The sequence below is a fragment of the Achroia grisella genome, unplaced genomic scaffold (genome assembly GCF_030625045.1).
Source record: "Achroia grisella isolate CSIRO2021 unplaced genomic scaffold, CSIRO_AGI_Agris_v1 utg856, whole genome shotgun sequence".
Classification (NCBI taxonomy): domain Eukaryota; kingdom Metazoa; phylum Arthropoda; class Insecta; order Lepidoptera; family Pyralidae; genus Achroia; species Achroia grisella.
Genome location: NW_026713045.1, coordinates 606766 through 626388, shown reverse-complemented (window position 1 = coordinate 626388; position 19623 = coordinate 606766). Strand labels below are relative to the sequence as shown.

The window sequence follows — 19623 nt, the reverse complement described above, 5'->3', positions numbered from 1 at the left end:
AATTGCGCAAATATATCCACAACCGATCCTCTCTGTAAAAGCGTACTTTTCTGATCTAAATCTCTGATAATGTTTTATGTAACATCTAAGTTCTCAGGAGTAGCAACGCATGAGGGGTATTATTACGAAGGCACGTGATTATGTAAACACTAGTACTTTAGTGAATTTATCGGCCATTCCAAATTAAAATTCCATATTACCCCAAGAACATTATAGTATTTAAACTTTTATGTTCTTGGGATAATATATGCACTGTATTGGCGACTATACCAACTATATCATATTCTATTCATGATCTTGTTTCATATCCTAAAACGTTAAAAGCAAACTGACTACTAACGGAAAGTGCACTTTGAACCAATGTTTCTATATTTTTGGTGTAAATATTGTTGATTGCAAAATAGATCTGGATATGCATTGAAAGTATTAAGGATAAAGATAGGGTATAAGGTAAGATAGAAAATCTGATTATTTTTTCCATTTATAACTAGTACTGCAACATAAAGTATATAAATAATAGTAAAACTAACAACTTATATTAAAAAAATTATTTGACATAAATCACGTCACTATATAAAACGGTGAAAAAATTGTAAGCGTTTCCCGCAAACCAAATTATGTGAAAACTGTAACTCCTGATAGTATTCGATCGATAACTAACGATCATAACATTTTCTCGTCAACGTTAAACATTAATATATTAGTATCAATAACATTTTATCGCCTTTCACCAGCTTTTGTGAGCAATTTGGGTCGAATGATATGTGATCACGATCGAGAAGTGGGATTACTGGAGCAGAATTTATCCGAACAAGTAGACTGAGTAGGTTAGAAAGGAAATGGCGCGCAACAATAATATAAACTTTCACCATGCTAATATATTTACATTAGCATCCAGGGGTATGGTCAGATTTTTCAGAAAAAAATTGTCACCCTCAATTTTTTTTATATGGTCACTAAAAAAAACTACATAAATGTACTAACGAAAACTAAATGTATCAAGTAGATCTCCATGCATTAAATGGTTATTCTTTTGAAATTCCTCTAATTATCCCATCTATAATATTACGTTATACAGCGCTGTAATTATTATATTTTTAAGCGATTTTCTTCATTTATGCCATTTGATGTCTCCCCAAGAACTCGTCATATCTCCCTAACGGCGAAATAAACTAATTCAAGAAGTACCGAACTACAAATGTTTGCTTTGTTTACATAACTTAGATTCAATCATACTGTGCCATATATATGCAAAGTAGAAGAAATTTCCCTATAAGTAATAAGAAATAAATAACATTCTGATTTCTCTTTCATTTCTTATTCCTACTAACAATTCTTTATTACGATCTAGACTCACAAGAGTCAGAGTAATGTTTGTTCTTTTATTTCATCAACTCACAGATAACATAATACAGTACTAGTAGAAAGTATATCTTCTGAAGGAGAACATTTTCCATATATTGTCTGAATAGTAGATTACACTATCAGAGCAGGGGGTGATTGCTTGCTGAGTTAAACCGGCCGAGATAAATTCACTTGACTATTTTCCCGACCCCATGTTGTCTGGGTAATGTCTCAGATGTTATCGATAATGATTAATGTAATATATAGTAACGATATATATATATGCATTTATATACTTATACTAAAAGAATATCGTCATTTAATTTTACAATTTTTAAAGCATAAATATAAATTATTAGTTTATTTAATAGTTCCAATAGTCGCTCTAATTCTATTGCAATATTCCTAGTCATGTTGCTATTTAGCATTGAAACTGACTTAGACATATAAGACTACAAATGGAAAACGATTTTGGAAGAATGTGTGACGTAAAACAAACATAGACGCAAGTATGACGTAAAACACTGGCCAACTAAATTGGATTCGTTCACTGACCGATCGGACGACGTTAAATTTATTTACAAGTTGTCTCAAGTAGACAAATTTATCAACAATTTCTGATTTAGCGTTAACTGCCACAACTGGCATAGGTGAGACGTACGCATTGTGTTGATCTTTGTTCGTGTTTAACTTAAAACCTATAATTATATCGAAAATCATTATTTGGTTTGTTTTACAATTAGAAGTATGTAACATATTATATAATAGATATCTAAAGATTCAATGTAGAAAGTATTAAACAAGCAAAATATATACCAATTAATTAAAGTTTCTTTGTAATTATAGCTTGAATGTAATCATTGTAATGTAAAGGAAAATCGGTAAGGAATTCATGTTGTTCAATAAGTATGCTCCACCAACCCACTTATATCTCGCGGAACTAAGCGGAACAAGCTGTGGATAAAAATTGTTACAAATTTTAATTTCCAACGGCATTTTTTCTTGTGACCACTATGTTGGTTTTTAACACGTATTATCACGTGTAACGGTAATGTCTACAGTTAGATGCTGCTCACAATTCCGCACACCGTAAGTTACATTACAAAATGAGGAAATAATAGCACGCACGGACAAGCGATGTCGCTACCGCTGCATGCTCGAGAACACGATAATGCAACGATCAATTTGTTTCACATGACAATTTGCCTCTACATCTGACATGCCGCGCTGATATACATTGATCGTTTGTAATCAAAGGTCAGTGCCACAAACAATGCAGTAGACGCCATTTTGTTACAAAGCTGTAAACTACATTGTCTGCTTCATAAAACAAACTTCTTGAGTTAAAGCAAAGCCCAAAAAAGTAAATTTCTGAGACTTAACGATACACTGAATTTAAAATATTTCGAAAACGAAATTGTATCTCTCGCAACGTAATTAGCTTACATAAAATATAATTTAATAAGGGTACAGCGTTGTGGAATTAAACTACTTTCGCGTATTGCCTTGCATAACGTATTTCAAAAGTTGTCCTGGACCTTGAATTTACCGTTTTACTAAAATTTTAGTATTTGATTTAAAAGTTAAATGTAATTACTATATTACTATATATATAATATATTATTTATTTCTGTTTTACGTCTACTCGTTTATTTTTACAGAAAAAGTATGAATCCCTAATATGAAGTCGGCCTCTTCAAAAATCATAGTGTAACAAAAAATATAAAACAATTGCCGCAAAACGGGATAAATTATACCTAAATTAAACATGAGTAAACCCGATTGTAAGTAATTGTAAATCAGTAATTAGTCATGGGTAGTCATTTATACAAAATAGTTATAGTTCATGAAACTCTACTAATGAGCTTCTTCTTCTTTATTTCTAAATTATATATACATTAGAAACGTTGTTTGAAGGTAAGCATAACATTTATTCAAAGAATAGATGAATTGAAAATTGAAAACAAGTTTAAAAAATAGATTATAAATCCGAATTCCATAAATAAACAACGTATATTAATATATTAATTAACGTACATAAACATTCTGTTTTACTTTAAAGTATGTAGGTATCGCCTATTTAAACGAAAACTATTTTGACGCCGCTAAAGATAAATTTCAATTCTTAAGTAATAGTTACCTAATTCCTAATCTCTCCGATAAATCAAAATATAAACGGACGGATTAGTTATACTATTTATAACTAAGAATGGCTACACTAATTTTTATGAGCTTTGATTTATTTAACTTCTCTGAGTACAATCCCTAAATTCCAAATAGCGTATAAAATATTAAAACATGGGAAAAATAACGAATAACTTTATTAATAATATAAATTTATAAGAAGAATAATTTTATTAGAAATGGCAAAGATATTGACGGACCATGGGAACGGTAAGTTGAAACCGTCGCTTATGGACATGAACAGCACTACGGACATCGCATTATTATGTGACGCCCGTGATACGTTGCAATTCCAGAGAATGAAGTTATGCTTCTATTTCCTGTTATCCTATCACTGCATTCAACTGAAACATATCTCACAAAGCAACTTGCTTGACCACTAAAATAGGTGAGGCAGAAGCACAGCGTACTTTGTAAAAGAAACTCTCTGTTATAATTTATATTGCAAGTAAAATATTATCAGGCTGGCTATCTGAAGAAGTATTGAATCTTTATAAAAATTAGGATTTTACGGGAACGTTTAGCAAAAAAACTAACTTAGCTAATAAACCAATATGATTAAAAAAAGTGGAATGCTATAACTTTGAAGTGGCTATGCATCGGTATGTCTGTCTAAGGTATCGTTGCTCCTAATGTAACGGATCGATGATTACACGATATGGAGATTGTCCTTAGCTACAATTTGTGTTCTTTTTATTGGGATTTACTGAAATTTATATTTACAAATTACAATTCATAGCGCCGCTGTATTCTTTAACTTCTTAATTTAGTAAGAAGCTTTTATTTATTATATTATTGAAAGTATGTGGAAATATTTAATATCTACAGAGGAAGAAACATTATACACAGTCGAATCTTATTCTTTATAAAGTATTATTCTATCAAATCACTATACGATCTACTATATTATGATATATTATTTAAATAACATTCCCAAGGTAATCCCGTTCATATGTAGATCGTTTTCATGTACTCGATGCATAGATATCCATTTAGTGTTATCAATAAAACAATAGATAATATCATTTGATAACATACCAACAATACAACATAATCTTTGAATACAAAATAATTCCCGAATTGAATATTAGTAACAACTCACCTGAAAGAAGGTCTTATATTCATGAACTAGTTTTGTTGCTTTCTTGTTTTTCCTAGAGTACATCACGTACATATTAAACTTTTGCTCCTGTAAAAAAAATAAGTCCATTGAATCTATTTAAGTATTTACATGGTAATGTATATAGAGCACACTACATAAAAATATCATGTGGGAACTAAAAATTGATAATAAAATATAATATATCAGGACAATTCACACAGCGCACTCATGTCCCAGTCTAAGCTTACGTTAATAAATACATAGATATTTTTTTCTTGTAAATACATACATATTATATATATAGAAACTAGACCGATACAAACAATCATACTCATGTCTACAAATATTTGTAGCGACCGAGGAAGCAAGGCGGTGTTCTAAACCGCTATATCACCGAGGGCGTCAAATTTAACCGACTTTAATATTCTCGTTATAAATATTTATTTTTAATGGCTTATTGGTAATGACCACCCAATTTTTTCATACCTTTATGTCATGACATCGAATGTATGACAGAACCTCCCCAAAAACAAAATACATATAATGTAACCTCAGACGGTTATACAATTATTTAAGTGAGAATAATTGTAGAGAAATTCTTTTACTTTCACCAAATGAAATCGAGATAGAAAAATCTAGAACACTATAATGGCGACACCTGTGCCAAAGAATCGTGCATTACTAATAACTCAAGAAAATGCATGACGTGATACTTAATCTTGGTATCTCTACGGCCGCTTCCCATTCAAAGTACATTTTTTTTAGCGATATCGCTGGTAGAAAACATTTTTAGCAAACAACACACTTTTAAAATTGATACATGATTGAAATATGTCGCTAATTACGTAAGCTAATTACGATAAAAATCATACAAAATTGGACTGTTCGATATTGGCTAAAAATCATAAAAGAGGCTAAATCACGTTGATTGACATATCAATATAAGAATCGTCGTCTTATATAATAAAACATTCATTATTGTCATATATTTGTAAAAAAGATAATATAAAAACTTACGAATCTTCTGAAACATTGTCCTAATTTCCTAAGATCATTTTCACAGTCTCTCAATGCCGGCAGGAACTCTTCGGAATGAAACCTGTACACCTCTTCAATATTGGCGAAGATAGCTGCCTTTAACTGCACCAGTAACGGCGGCATTTGAGTGTCATTCCCCTTCAGACCTAATTCCGGCATGTAATTCTCAACAACATGCCTCAATCGGTCCACGTACACGTTCTCCGTGTGTAACAATTCGTTGACACGTTCCGTTAATCGTCTGTAAAGGAAACGAATGTTACAGAAAGGCAGTACTAATTATTTCCATTGCGTATGTGATTTATAATGTGATTTCGTATCACACAGAATGGAATATCGCCCTAGTACCGCTTAAAAGAATATACACACGGCTAATCATTAGGAGTAATTCCATTATTACTTGTTTTAATGAATAGACATTTTTTTTAATTGAATATTTTGAGCTATGGTCAGGCACTAATACCTGTATCACAGCGACCTGCATAGATCAACTGTGCTGGCCCTTTTTCAAAGTTCGCTACTTAGACGGGTCAGGGACAAGAATTGAAGGATATTCTTAGGAGCGATGGTTTTTATCTCCTCAGGATAGAGTGTATACATTCCAAAAAAGATATTACTTTTAGGAGTGGGCTACAGGATGTGTAGTGGAATACACTAACATATATATCATATAGGATATAATATATATATCTATACGGACATATATATTATATATGATATATATATATTACGCATTCAAATAATGTGTACACTAACCAAGTAGGTACTGTTTTATTATCAATGTTTATAAATATTAATGTCCAACGTATTATTATTTAATTACTAGCCACAGCTATATACGTAGCATGTACCAGATGCAGAACTATTTTTTAATTTGAATAAAGTTAACTTGTATGATTGAAACATATGGTATAGCTATTAGCTAATACGCCTAGGATGATGGCAATTAGCAGTAAAAAGTACAGTAAAACCTCTAAACCGCCTGAGGCAGCACAGAGTTGGTGTGTAATGTTTTGCATCGACACTTAGATCCCACAATCTCATTGTGTAACGACAAATGACGCAAACGTTTACATGTTGCATAGAGCCATATATTTTCGCTGCTTACAAATGCCTAGATTTCGACAGCAATACAAATTATTTTCGGTTTTTGGATGCACATGCTCTAATCGGCATTACAACAATATTTTTACTTACTTTGTCAGCGTCCATAAACGTAATAAAAATTTTGATTTCGATATAGAGACTTGTCCTGAGACTCTCTGTTATGTTAAAATAAGTGCAAAGTAAAGACTAAAGAATTGTAGATCGTATCACTTATATTGTTAGAAGTTAGTAAAAAAGCAAACGGATATATTAAATTTTGTCAAGCACAATATACAAATTATTATAATGAAGTATCATTATAATAATTATAATATAAATACAGAAATACAGAAGACGTATAAATTTCGACATTGTTAGTAAAATATTACTTTTTAGTAGCACCTAATCAATCAGATTGTGGGCCCGGTACAGTTCTATTACGCGCTTGTTTTCCCAGCTACTTCGCAGGTACAAAGTAGGTGATACAATCTGCAACTTTAACAACTTGTTCCTGTTATTATAAGCTTTTCTAAAATTCTCACGGAACAAGATATAACTGGTACACGTAGGTAAAGTTCCGGTAAACAGTATCTTCGGTTAGATAAAAATTAGATTACGTTTCATTTAGTCAATAAAAAAATAAATACTAGTATTGTCTGTAAGTGTCGTGTTTTAATAGGTACATACGTAATTAACTTCTAATGAAATCACTATTATTACAATGAACATACAGAAATCTGTTAGTTCATACGACGATTTTGGAAATATAAGTAAATAATATCACAGAAATTCGTCTGCACAAACTTTCATCCAGTATTTCAGATCCTCTTCCAGATTATATGTTAGATAAAAGATAACTTATGCCCATCCTCATACATCTGTATGTCAAATTTCATTCAATTCCATTTAGTCTTGTAAAAATATGTTACCGTCAGACAAACATACTTTCTCAAATTTTATATGATGTAACAATAACATGAAAACAATTTGATTAAAATTTTTATTTTTATAATTATTTATTTACTTACTTACTTGCATTAATTCGTTTCTATAATTAACATGTTGTCGTTATTTATATTATTATTTTTACTTATTCCAATTTGCAATGTGCCGGGTGCAATTGCTTCAATTGTACATAGTACTCTATGGTTGTCATGAAAAAATTGCTTTCGACAAAGTCGCCTTATAATAAACATATTTGTAATGTTTATTTTACTGATAAAATATAACTTGTTTTCTCTTCATATACATATATAGCGCAAATAAAGTATAGTCTATATATGTATTATTTTTAATTAACTAAAAAAATAAGATGCTTTCCCATTCGTCTTTAAGCCACAGTCACACTACTTATGATATGAACATTTTATGAGCCTCGCTACAACGTGAAGGATGTACCTAACATTTTACTGTATTTTCTGACAAGTCTAAAAATTCTAATGACTTTGTATTTATAGACTGCGTAATTGTTGACCTGCGTATAGTACTTCTATTTTATATGCTGGTGGTCAATGCATTCTCCCAAACTTGTACAAAAAAAACAATCTGTATTATTGTAAACATGTACTACTACAGTAATTTGAAAAGAATACAAGCTGAGTTTCTTGTCAGTTATTCTCATCTCGAAATCATTCTGAACTGACGGTAGATTTGACATATCATAAGTGTCTGTAATAGACCTACTTAAATAAAGATATTTTGAATTTGAATTTGTATATATAAAGTATAGGCGCAAATTTTCTTCGACAGATATTATCATCTGTAGAAAATAAATTAGGTGTAGAAAATAAATTAATCGCAATAATGTACAATTAACGTACAACGAAGTGATAAAAGTAAGGTGATATTAAACTTCATATAATTAAAATAAAAAGATAAGGTAAATTAGTTATCAATTAGGTCAAAAATCATCTTTCGATGAATCATACTGCTACAAATGTCGTGCATTGGAATGTAAACATTAGTAATCATGTTTGTTCAGAGACATTGAGCAAGGTATTTCCTACGTAGGTACAGTCAAAGACAAAAATTTAAAATTAAAAAATCAAAATGTAATATTTATTCTCTGATATAGATAAGTAGGTAAAATACCTACATTAACCACACCAGTAGTTGTACATGCCAGTACCAAACTGGACAAACAAGTAAATTATTAGTGACATCGAAACCAATACCGTAAACTATAATACCATAATATACTTAGTAAACCTACGTCTCGTACTTGGAATAGATTTTTTTTTATTTATGTTTTTGAGAACTTGTCAATTGCTAAGACCTGTAACACTGCGTCCTACATACATCTATTGTGCTGGCTCTTTTTCAAAGTTCGCTACTTAGACCTGTTAGGGACTTCTTAGGATTGAAGGATATACTTAGGAGCAATGGTTTTTATCTCCTAAGGATAGATATACTTTCCAAAGAAGATATTTCGTTTATGCATGAGTGAACAACGACATAGGACGTGTAGTGGAATAGACTAACAGATACATATATTCATTATTACGCATTCAAATACTGTAGAGACAAACCAAGTAGGTACTTAATGTTTTATTATCAACATGTGTCATTGCCTTTATCTGTACATATGTAAGTATTAGATATACCTATTTCAATATAGTTAAATAGTAATACACATTGATATATAAATAGTGACTAGATAATAAAAAAAAGTAGAAGCATAAAAAAAAAGATAGTAGAAGTATAAAAAAGTGTGGCAGTACTCATAAGAAATAAAGAAAATACTCATATGGAGCATTTTCCAAATAAACTTTGCTTTGCAATGTTTGATTTTTGATAAACATTTTTAAATTAAAAAAATGCTAAAATTTTGGAAAAATAATCGTATTTACTTTATAGTATTTTTAATGCGTGCTTATTCGACATTTTATTACTGGTAATCTGTACCCCCTGTCGATTCGAGGGTAACTGTTTACCATCAACTGGGGCGCGTCCTTGAAAGTCCACTGTAGCATAAAAAATGCGACTAGAAAAATACAGAATAAAGGAAGTTCACAAAAAATAAAATGTAAGAAATATACACAATTTTAAGTTCGCTTGTTTAAATTTGTCGTTGGTGACTAAATTAACAGTAATTCTAGCTATCCTACCAATTTTCCCGTTTGCATAACAATCCATTATCTATAAAGCACGGGTTTCTCCCACATTGGGAGGACATTTACAAATACACATCCATAATAGCAATGACCTCTCAACCAAATAACGAATATCTAAAAATTCATAATAAAAATTTAAAATTATTACACACATTAATAACATGACTAATGAAAATGCTAATATATATGAAAGGCTCTTTACCATACTACTTCTGCTATCTACCTATTACTACTATTAAGTACTGTTTAATTGTAATTTGTGTGTGTGACTCTTTCAGGACTTATTTCACTCCTATGTAGTTTATATGGGAATTCACCGAGTAATATGTCGTAAATTAGTTATTTATATAATCCTACAATGGTATATATATATATATTTATTTACATATTCATATATTGTATTCAATCATATTTGTACGCGTAATTTCAGGAGACAGTAAAAAGTGAATTTATTATTAATTAAGGTACTAATTAAATTAAATATATATGTATAATGTTACAGCAACTTAGTTCATGTCATATTAAAATGTTTTCGTCAGATCAAATTATATATGATACACGAAATATGTAATATTTCATGGTGTGATAAAGTAAAAACACAAAAAGTTACCAGTCTATTCACACAGATGATCATTAGGAGAAGAAGATATCTATATCTTAGATGATTAGGGATATACATACACACCAATTTTAATCATTACTAAGATTTAACAATTCAATAAAAAAACCAACTAATTATTTTAGTTATTCCACTATACATCAGCTGAAAGATCTACCTACAGACAAATTTATTGAAATTACGGATGATACCTATTTATAAAAAGTTACTCATTACCAAAATATAGGTACCTTTTTTACTTGTAATAGCAAACAAGCTGACAGCCGCCCACTGGTAGCCGTCGCTATATAGGTACTCGTACATAAACAGTGGTTAGGGACAACACGTCATCCTGTAACTCCCATAGTACTATGCGTTGCCATTCCAGAGAACTAAAATGCCAAGCTTCCGTATCTTCCGTATCACACTCCAACCGAAACACGACATAACCGAATTACAATAATAGATTAGGCTTGTCTAAACAAGCTGCATAGACTAATCTATTGGACGCTCTTAGAATTTACTTAAAAAATTGTAGTTATGAAACTCATATTTTTTTTCAAATGTTAAAAATATACAAAATAAAGCACCCAGCGTCACACGCAGGTTATGATAAATTATATTTTAAAGATAGTGGCTGATACTCTCTAAACGCTATTTACCAAGAAGAAAGCTATCTTTTACCATATGCATATTCAACAGACTAGCACATTATTGCCAGAATATACCTAATATAATTCTGAAATAAATTAGCAAAATAAAACAATGTTGGAGGCATAACACTAAATTGTACTTTCACTCATGTGTTAGGACTACCAACTGATTTTTAATTAACTTAACCCAAATATTTTAGTACAACTTTTTATTAAAAGACAAACTCGATTTAACATATTTCATTTTCTGTCTCATCTCTATTACGTGATTTGCATGATATAAAATATCTAAATATTATAAACTCAGTATATTTATTCATCCCTTTGTCTAGCAGGATTATTAACCATACTGATTAGATGTGCTCTTAAAAAATTACGTGTACAGTATCATTGAATCATTAGTGTTGAATTACATTTATTTCAAATTCATTATGTAAACATTTTAATCTCTTTATTCTATTAATTTAGTATCAGTGGGTTTTACCTATGTTTATTAAACAAATATTTCATTAAGTATAAAAATATAAAAAACATAATGAATTTACTCAAAGATATCATCATCCATCAAAATACGAGCCAAGAGATGGTATTTAATATCTATTAGTGATAGTATTACTGTACTACTAGTTATTTAATCATTGACAAAACTATTTATTACTTAATGATACTGATTAGTTATTAATCTAAATATTGTTATCAATATCACGTTATAGAATTTCGTGTAGTTTTCGATGCGTACCGACGTTGGTATGTAAACGCAATCAACCTTGGCAACGACGCCTGCGCGATCTTAAAAATACTCACTGTGACGTCACAGTACAAAATACTAAACTATGTTTAGCGGTTTCATAAAAAATCTTTGTTTATATGACATACACATTTTGCAACGATTAATAGAAAAATGCGTTATTTAAATCAAACTTAAGTTTAGTTCGTACCACAACTATAAATGTCAAGCAATACACGTAAAAGCATTTCGTGCAATTTGTGTTATTATTATAACAAAGAAAATGAGTCAATTCCTGATTCGAAAAAGTATTGTACAATCACATTCATATAAAATGGAAAAGGATGGTCAATTTTATGTATTAATGGGAAAAAATATATGCTCTTTAGACAATTGCCATTAGTAAAATTATTATGTTTCGAAATTGTAAATATCACATATGTATATCCCAACAATATCAAACTACTGCCAACATGTTACTGAACTGACCACTCTGTCTTGTCTGTTTACGCATCGACCCGTACCTTATTTGCGTGGAATATATTAGGTATGTTCCTTGTAATTCACTGTGATGCAATGCAGACATCATAAATAAAAACTCCTTTTCTTTTTAACCTACTCCAAGAGAAGGTTCTCGATTTAACTACATTTCTTTTTTTATGTGAGGTGGATACCGTATTACGCAACAATTTCGTTAATACTGCGTCGAGTTCAATTATTCTTTCTTTATTCGAAAGGCTCACTCCATATAAGCCAAAACGACACTTCATAATATGACAAACTAGGTATATAGAACTACCCATTCACAACAATAATATAAGGGCTCATAATGGATTAAGCAATAACCGTCAACTTTTTGAAAAAAAAACAAAAAAACTATTATCAATTGATCTCATATTATGACTGGATACTTTTTTACCGCAGTCTCTTAATAGTTACTTAAAGATAATTAAATATAATTAATTCTAAATAGAATTATATTAAAATAGTTTTTCCTATTAAATCGGTGTAATGCTATTTCATTGTATACGTTCTTAGAATTGGCTCAAACATTTTACGCAGACTGTTCTGATAATATTGAATAGTTGATAATTTGATTAAAGCCATACAAAAATTGAGACCACATGATTATCGAGACGAAGGAAATATTTGGTATGTTGATAAGATAGTCATTGTATGTAAAAAATATAAGTTGTAATGAGTTATGTAATACAATTTTATACTCAGACAAACTGAATATTTATAATAAGTATTCATATCTTAAAAAATTCCTATCCTTATAAAAAAAAATATTCCACTAAACAAAAATTTTTCTCCAACAATGAAAATCAATTGCTAATGAAAAACAATAAAAAGAATCACAAAATTCACTTAAATTTCTTAGGTGATTTTTGTTTTGTGATTCTTTTGGATGAAGGTATGTAATAAAGATTGAGTTATTACAAGATTAAGAATAATTCACACAACCGCATTCACATAAATATTACAAATATAAATAATCTTTATTCAAATAAACTTAATATAAGCGCTTTTGAATAGTCTTTTTTTTATAATCACTCATTCGGAAAGTGGACTCACCAGAAGAAGAATGAGCACGAAACCTCCACGTTGATCTTTTAAATAAATGTTCCCAATATTACATTTTTAAGAATTTTGTGTGAATCCAAACTACTAAATGGCAAAGTAAACATTAATAAATAAATAGTTAGCAGAGTAGCAAAATAAATTGGTCATCAGAGCAGGCCAGTCCCTAAAGCAGCACCCGTTCAGGAGTATAACGGGTAAGCCACTCATCACTGCGCTTTGAGATTAACAGAAAACACTATCTCAAAATTATTCATTTTTGTAGTCAGTGCAACACTAAGCAGGATGTATCAGTTCAAGTCATTGCTATAAATAAATAATTATTACAGTAGCCAGATAACTCTAATCATTTTTGACATAATAAGTATTACAAACATATTACTTACTATGTTAGTGGTAGATATTACATATTATCTGTCCTATTATTGTGTAACGTCAGAAGAAACCGGTCACTGTTTTTGTTATCATTACAACTACTTCATATCCATATAATGATTGACTATAGCCTCCTACACCAGTCGAGCTAAGTTTGTTAACTTTGTACTCTGTAAATGGACAACAAATATGACTAGCTAAATAATTCATAATGACCTACAGTCAAATTATTAATTGATTATAATGACAGGTTTTTTTGTCAAGCATATAACTAGATTTTGATTCGAGACTAACAATAGACAACAATTTGACAAGACAAGACAAATCTACGGCCTCGGTGGTCTAGCGGTTTAGCACACCGCTTTACTTCCGATGGTTGTGGGTTAGATCCTCGTACGGCACAAACATTTGTGTATTCACGAGTATGATTGTTTGTATCGGTCTGGGTGTTTTCTATGTATATTACGTATGCATTTACAAAAAAAATATTTATGTTTATGTATTTGTATGAGTTGTCTAGTACTCAACTAGTATGAAAAATGTACCTATGTCAAATGTGTAAATGTATATTTATATCAATAATGGTTGTCAATAAATGTTTTTCTTTCTTTACTCATAACACAAATTCTACTTAGTTTAGGATTAGATGGTGATGTTAATTGTACTGAAGTATAATATTATTATTATTATTATATCTATTATCATTTAATATATGCCATCGACAGATGATCAAAAATATTATAATATTAAAATATTATAATTACATCAAAAATATTATACGTAGAAAACGTATACTATTTTTGATGTAATTGCAATGGTAAACACAATCGTGGACCACGTGATGGTAAATGATAACCGTCACCTATATGACCGTCACGACCAGCGCTCCGGATATCATGTTAACAAGTGATGCCTGTGTTACCACACCTGCGTTGTCATTCCAGAGGACTAAAATGGCAAGTCTCTTAATCCTTCAGATAGGTACTTGGCGGCGAAAAGGGCGAAACTAGTCTATGTCCGTATATTATCAAGAGAAGTGTTATATCATTTCGAAGTTTAAAAAAATCTTCATACAGGAAAAAACGAAAAGTAAACCAGAATATCATTTAATAATGTTGTCATAATTCCATTATTTTTAATTGGTATAATAATTTTTAATTAAGCAGTAATATTAAATGAAAAGCCTGTCAAAATTCATTAACTAATTTAGTAGAAGTATGAGCTATTCCAGAATATATTTATATGTATATGTTAAACAATATAGTGGTATTTTCCTGGTTGTAATTTTAAAAATCAGCCATTGGGACCCATTAAATAAATTATTCTGTAAGAAGCAATTTAAAAAAGTTTAAAATCACATACAAGTTCTTTTTTCGGACTACTAGTACTAATGCTGTTGGCCGCAGCTGGCTTTTACAGTTCACCGGACGATACGGAACGAGTGCAGATGGCAATCCAAACCCGCGTAAGAATGTATCCAGCGACTAAAAGCCAACTCCCGCCTGACGAATACGACTTTAGTCTGAGGGCACCGCTAGGGTTTCGAACCTCGGCTTATTAGTAGTCGTAATTTCGATCCCCGTTTGAATTGAACGTAGGATCGATCGGAAGGGCGACTCGAGGCACCGGTGTGGAGTGCACGAACGCGCCCTGTTGATTACGCGGTATGGTTATGTTTGGAGTCGTCGTCTTCACCGGTGGGGATGGTGTCGTGTGTTTTTGTAAAAATGTAGTCGAGACAGAACAGATGAACCCGTAGGGAGGTTAACTACCATTATGGGTCGTCGAAATCGGTGTGTAGTCCACCATTCTGACTATAAACGGGCTCGGAAAAGTTCTTGACTGTCACGAAATAACATACGTAAGATTCCGCTAAATTAACTTATTGATCATATATAATAACAAAAATCGTATATAAATAACAGTATATGAGTATTTAAGTAATTTTCGTTACTCATTTATGTTGTGACAATGTCTCGAAATATATATGTCTATAATAGTCGAGACATTATCACTACATAAATGAGCTACATGATAATATAACGACCACGAACGGTACGAACGACTACCACAATCACGATTTTCTCCAGTAGCGACATAAATGCAGGGATGGAGAATGCGCACACTACAAATAACTGAAAGATATTAGCAAATTATGTTGCAGGAATTAGTGGATAATGCCTAAAATGTATTCCAGATAGTCTGTCTGAGTCAATTTAGGTGTTCCAGTGGACAATCTAAGTCGAAGGTTGAATGCTGAAATATGATAGCGAAAAGTAAATGATGATTGGACTAAGGCTGAAGTCAGAAACAAAGTATAATTGTATTAATTGAATTGTAATTGCATTGAACTAGGTCGCACAAGCACGTAAACCGGTACGACGCCGCAGAACCAGTCATTTAGTAACTTAAATAATGACAACTAGATGCTATCAATATGAATGGATAAGAATAATGTTTAAATGCACTTTGCAGTCTCGATGATACTTGGATTCTCAGTTTTCAAAATGTACAAACGGTAATAATAGTTGGTATTTTGTGGTAGATGTGTACAATATCCTGTTAAAATCTAGATCGATGCTAATAATTATTTTTTAATAAAATCGAAAGGAATGTGATAATGTTATATGGGGTTAATATTATTATTTCTCGTTTCTGATTTCTTTTCTGATAGAATAAAAATAGATTAAAATTCTGTACAAATCCTACACAAAATTACATGCAGATTGATTTTATTTTAAAACTGGTTATACAGGGCATTAATAAGTTATCTTTAAGGATACATATTCATAATTAGAGTATTTTCCTGTCATTTCTGAATCCCTTCCTATTTTACGCAAGCAGGTTAAAATATTAAATACAAACAAAGATGCCAACATGAACGTTATTTACTGATATTATTTATACCATGGTCGACGCTATATTAGCGTGGTTTGTTTAGCAGCATATTAAATACTCTGAACGACCTTGTAGCCCACAATCCACAACGATAATACCATTGTAAAACGTCATTATAAAAGCGAAATCTAAATTGAAGAACAAAATACCTTTATTATACAACAACGCCGTTCAACGTTAGCTTTTAACAACAATAAAATACATATGCAAAGTTAAAAAATAAGATTACTTAATAATGAATTAAAATTGATGACATATTTGTCAGCAGTTGTTGGAATAATATTCGCACCTTAAGTATATATCATTAATATTTTTAGATCTATAAAGTTACAAAAGTGGATGAAGTATAAGAATTGCAAGTAAGGATAGAGGCCCATGGCTGATGGGGTTAATGCTGAGCATCTGTTTCCCATGCTACTTTTTTTCAAACGTTGTTTACCATTAGATTTTCCATACATATTAAGACTAAATAAATTTAATTATTTATTTATTTTAATTTTAATTCGGATTACATTCATATTGTGTTAGTAAAAAACTCATAAAACTATGTTAGTAACTTATAATATACATATACGTAGATATATTTAATTCATATATCTGTGTCCACGTCCAGAAGCACTGGGTCCACAATGCAACGTTATCCAGTGCCTCTGGAGCGGACAATCAGGTATATTCGCAACAGTTTTTAGGATGCTGTTTGAGCTCCCCCGAATTCTAGACATCAGTGATGCAGCTCTTTTACGCATTATGGCTTCAAATCCATCTACCCGCGCTGCTGCAAACATCTCTGATGCGCTACAGAACCGAGGGAGCCCCAACAACATCCTAAACCCATTATTATAAATAAATAGATATTATATTTAACACTAACTTTGCTATACTCATAAATTTTTATACGGCAGTAATTCTATAAACACAACAAATAGGTACAAATCGAAAGAACTATGTATCACGACAAGACACCTGTTGTTCAAACGCTAGGTTAATACTAATTAACTACATACGCTACGATAGGAATGAATATATGTAATTACATCAAGGTGAAACTTCATTTATATACCTACGCAAATATGATAGTCATGTACAACAACCGAATGCAATTCATTCCAAATCACATTCGAATCTCTATTGAATATTTGTTTCAATTGCAATTTATTATTCAAATCTCGTAATCACAATTTTGAATAAACATTTGCCTTTGTACAACGACAAGTTAAATAATATCATGGACAAATATAATCTAATCATATCTACCTATACTTATTTTAAAAAAGGCAACGCGATTATATTCGTTAGATAGGTACCTGTTATCTTTTCATGACATAGTCGTACAATGATAGTGAAAATATTTCGCTTACTATCTAAAAACGAGGTAAAAACAACTCAAAGCTCACCTTCGATATTTTTGTTTTTCAGATTCCACTGGAATGACTACCCGCTCCCTCGATTGCGAAATGCACCATTCGTTCACTGCACTCACTGTTAAGAACTCAGTTGAGGGTGCGTGGCACACTTCCGAACCGAACTCGTCTGATGATATTGTTATGCTATCGTACTTTTGGTAGGGCACCATGTCTAATGACGATATAGATTTAATACTAATATTGTCAACATTGTCCATATTACTTGCACTATTTTCACTAGAATCGTCTGAATTAATTGAAACATTGTCCTGCATCTCGTCATCTTCATTTATTAACGTATCAGTGGAATGGTCCGTCGATAAATTATCCGTTGCATCGTCTTCTCTATTTACAACATATTCCGCACCAGTATTCGATTTTTCACTATCACTACTACTACTACTACCTTCGTCTGAATTGTCACCACTATCACTTTTTACTTCCTCCTCGTTGTCAGAAGGTTCTGATCTTTTGAGTCTTAGTAACTTTTCTAATGTAGTCTGGCTAACACCGTACGTCCAAAGCGTTTCGCCACCTTGGAGGCCAAACAAACCTTGGTTTGTTTGGCCAATTGCCGATGATTTTCTTCGCATAACAGGCGGTGGACGCGAACGTCGTTTTGCAAGAGGTGATGTGTTGGGTGTTACATAGGAATACCTTCTTTCCGTCACACTTATCTCATCCGGCGCAGGAGATTTGCTTTCTGTTGAAGAATTGTCATTGAAAGGTTCAGGTGGCGGTGGGGCAGGTCTGTGAGGCTGTAAACTTGTTCTGCCTGACTTCATATCAGAAACGAAACCAGATGAACTCGAATCGTATCCATTTTCCGATATGTTAGATAGCAAAGAATTCACTGATACGTTTGAATTCCTATCTTGAGATTTAGTTACGGGATACAAATGCTGGAAATGAGCTTGTATCGGGCTAATAACACTCGGTAAACTCAATGTATCTTTGGGTCTCTCCAAGGATTCACTAGAACCACGATAACTGTTACTTAAAGATGTTTTTTCAAAACGAACTATCATATCTTTCACTCTGTTCCTTCTTAGTACAATTTCGTCGTCATCGGAAACATTCCCGGATGACGATTGAAACTCGTCATCCGGACGACCGTGAAGTCCTTCGCGTGTCATTGCAAACTGCTGATATTTTAGGTGAGGATGAAAACACAGGATCTTGTGGTCACATATCAAGCGCACATCAAATGCGCAAACTGAACGCGCACTCTGTCTCGTAACCAAACACGACTGACAGCTCAGCTGACACTCCAACACAGCGCTCGCGCCTCGAGACTCGCGGCCGTGCACACAGTGCGGCGCGGAGACGTGACGTGAATAATTAACTTTCACGCAACGATACAGACACGCTACACGTACTTATATTATAAATACGAAACAATGTCCGTTTATCTGTTTCCTTTTAATATGAATATATAATAATGAAAAAGAAAAGCAAAGAAAGCACATGAACCATTGTTTATTTTTTCCACACTCACACAGCGTCAGTTGTCAGAAA

At 31.7% G+C, this 19623-nt stretch overlaps 1 protein-coding gene across 1 annotated transcript in view; it reads right to left on the bottom strand.

Moving 5' to 3' along the window:
* The window catches only part of LOC131852681 (triple functional domain protein-like), a 35659-nt gene extending 16295 nt beyond the window's left edge, over nt 1-19364 (bottom strand). The window contains exons 1-3 of the mRNA XM_059203394.1: nt 18097-19364; nt 5648-5909; nt 4631-4717 (exon numbers count right to left, since the gene is read on the bottom strand). Of these exons, the coding sequence (XP_059059377.1) occupies nt 4631-4717; nt 5648-5909; nt 18097-19241 (1494 nt within the window). The 5' untranslated portion in view covers nt 19242-19364. The remainder of the gene's footprint in view (nt 1-4630; nt 4718-5647; nt 5910-18096) is intronic.
* Nucleotides 19365-19623: the final 259 nt, after the last annotated feature.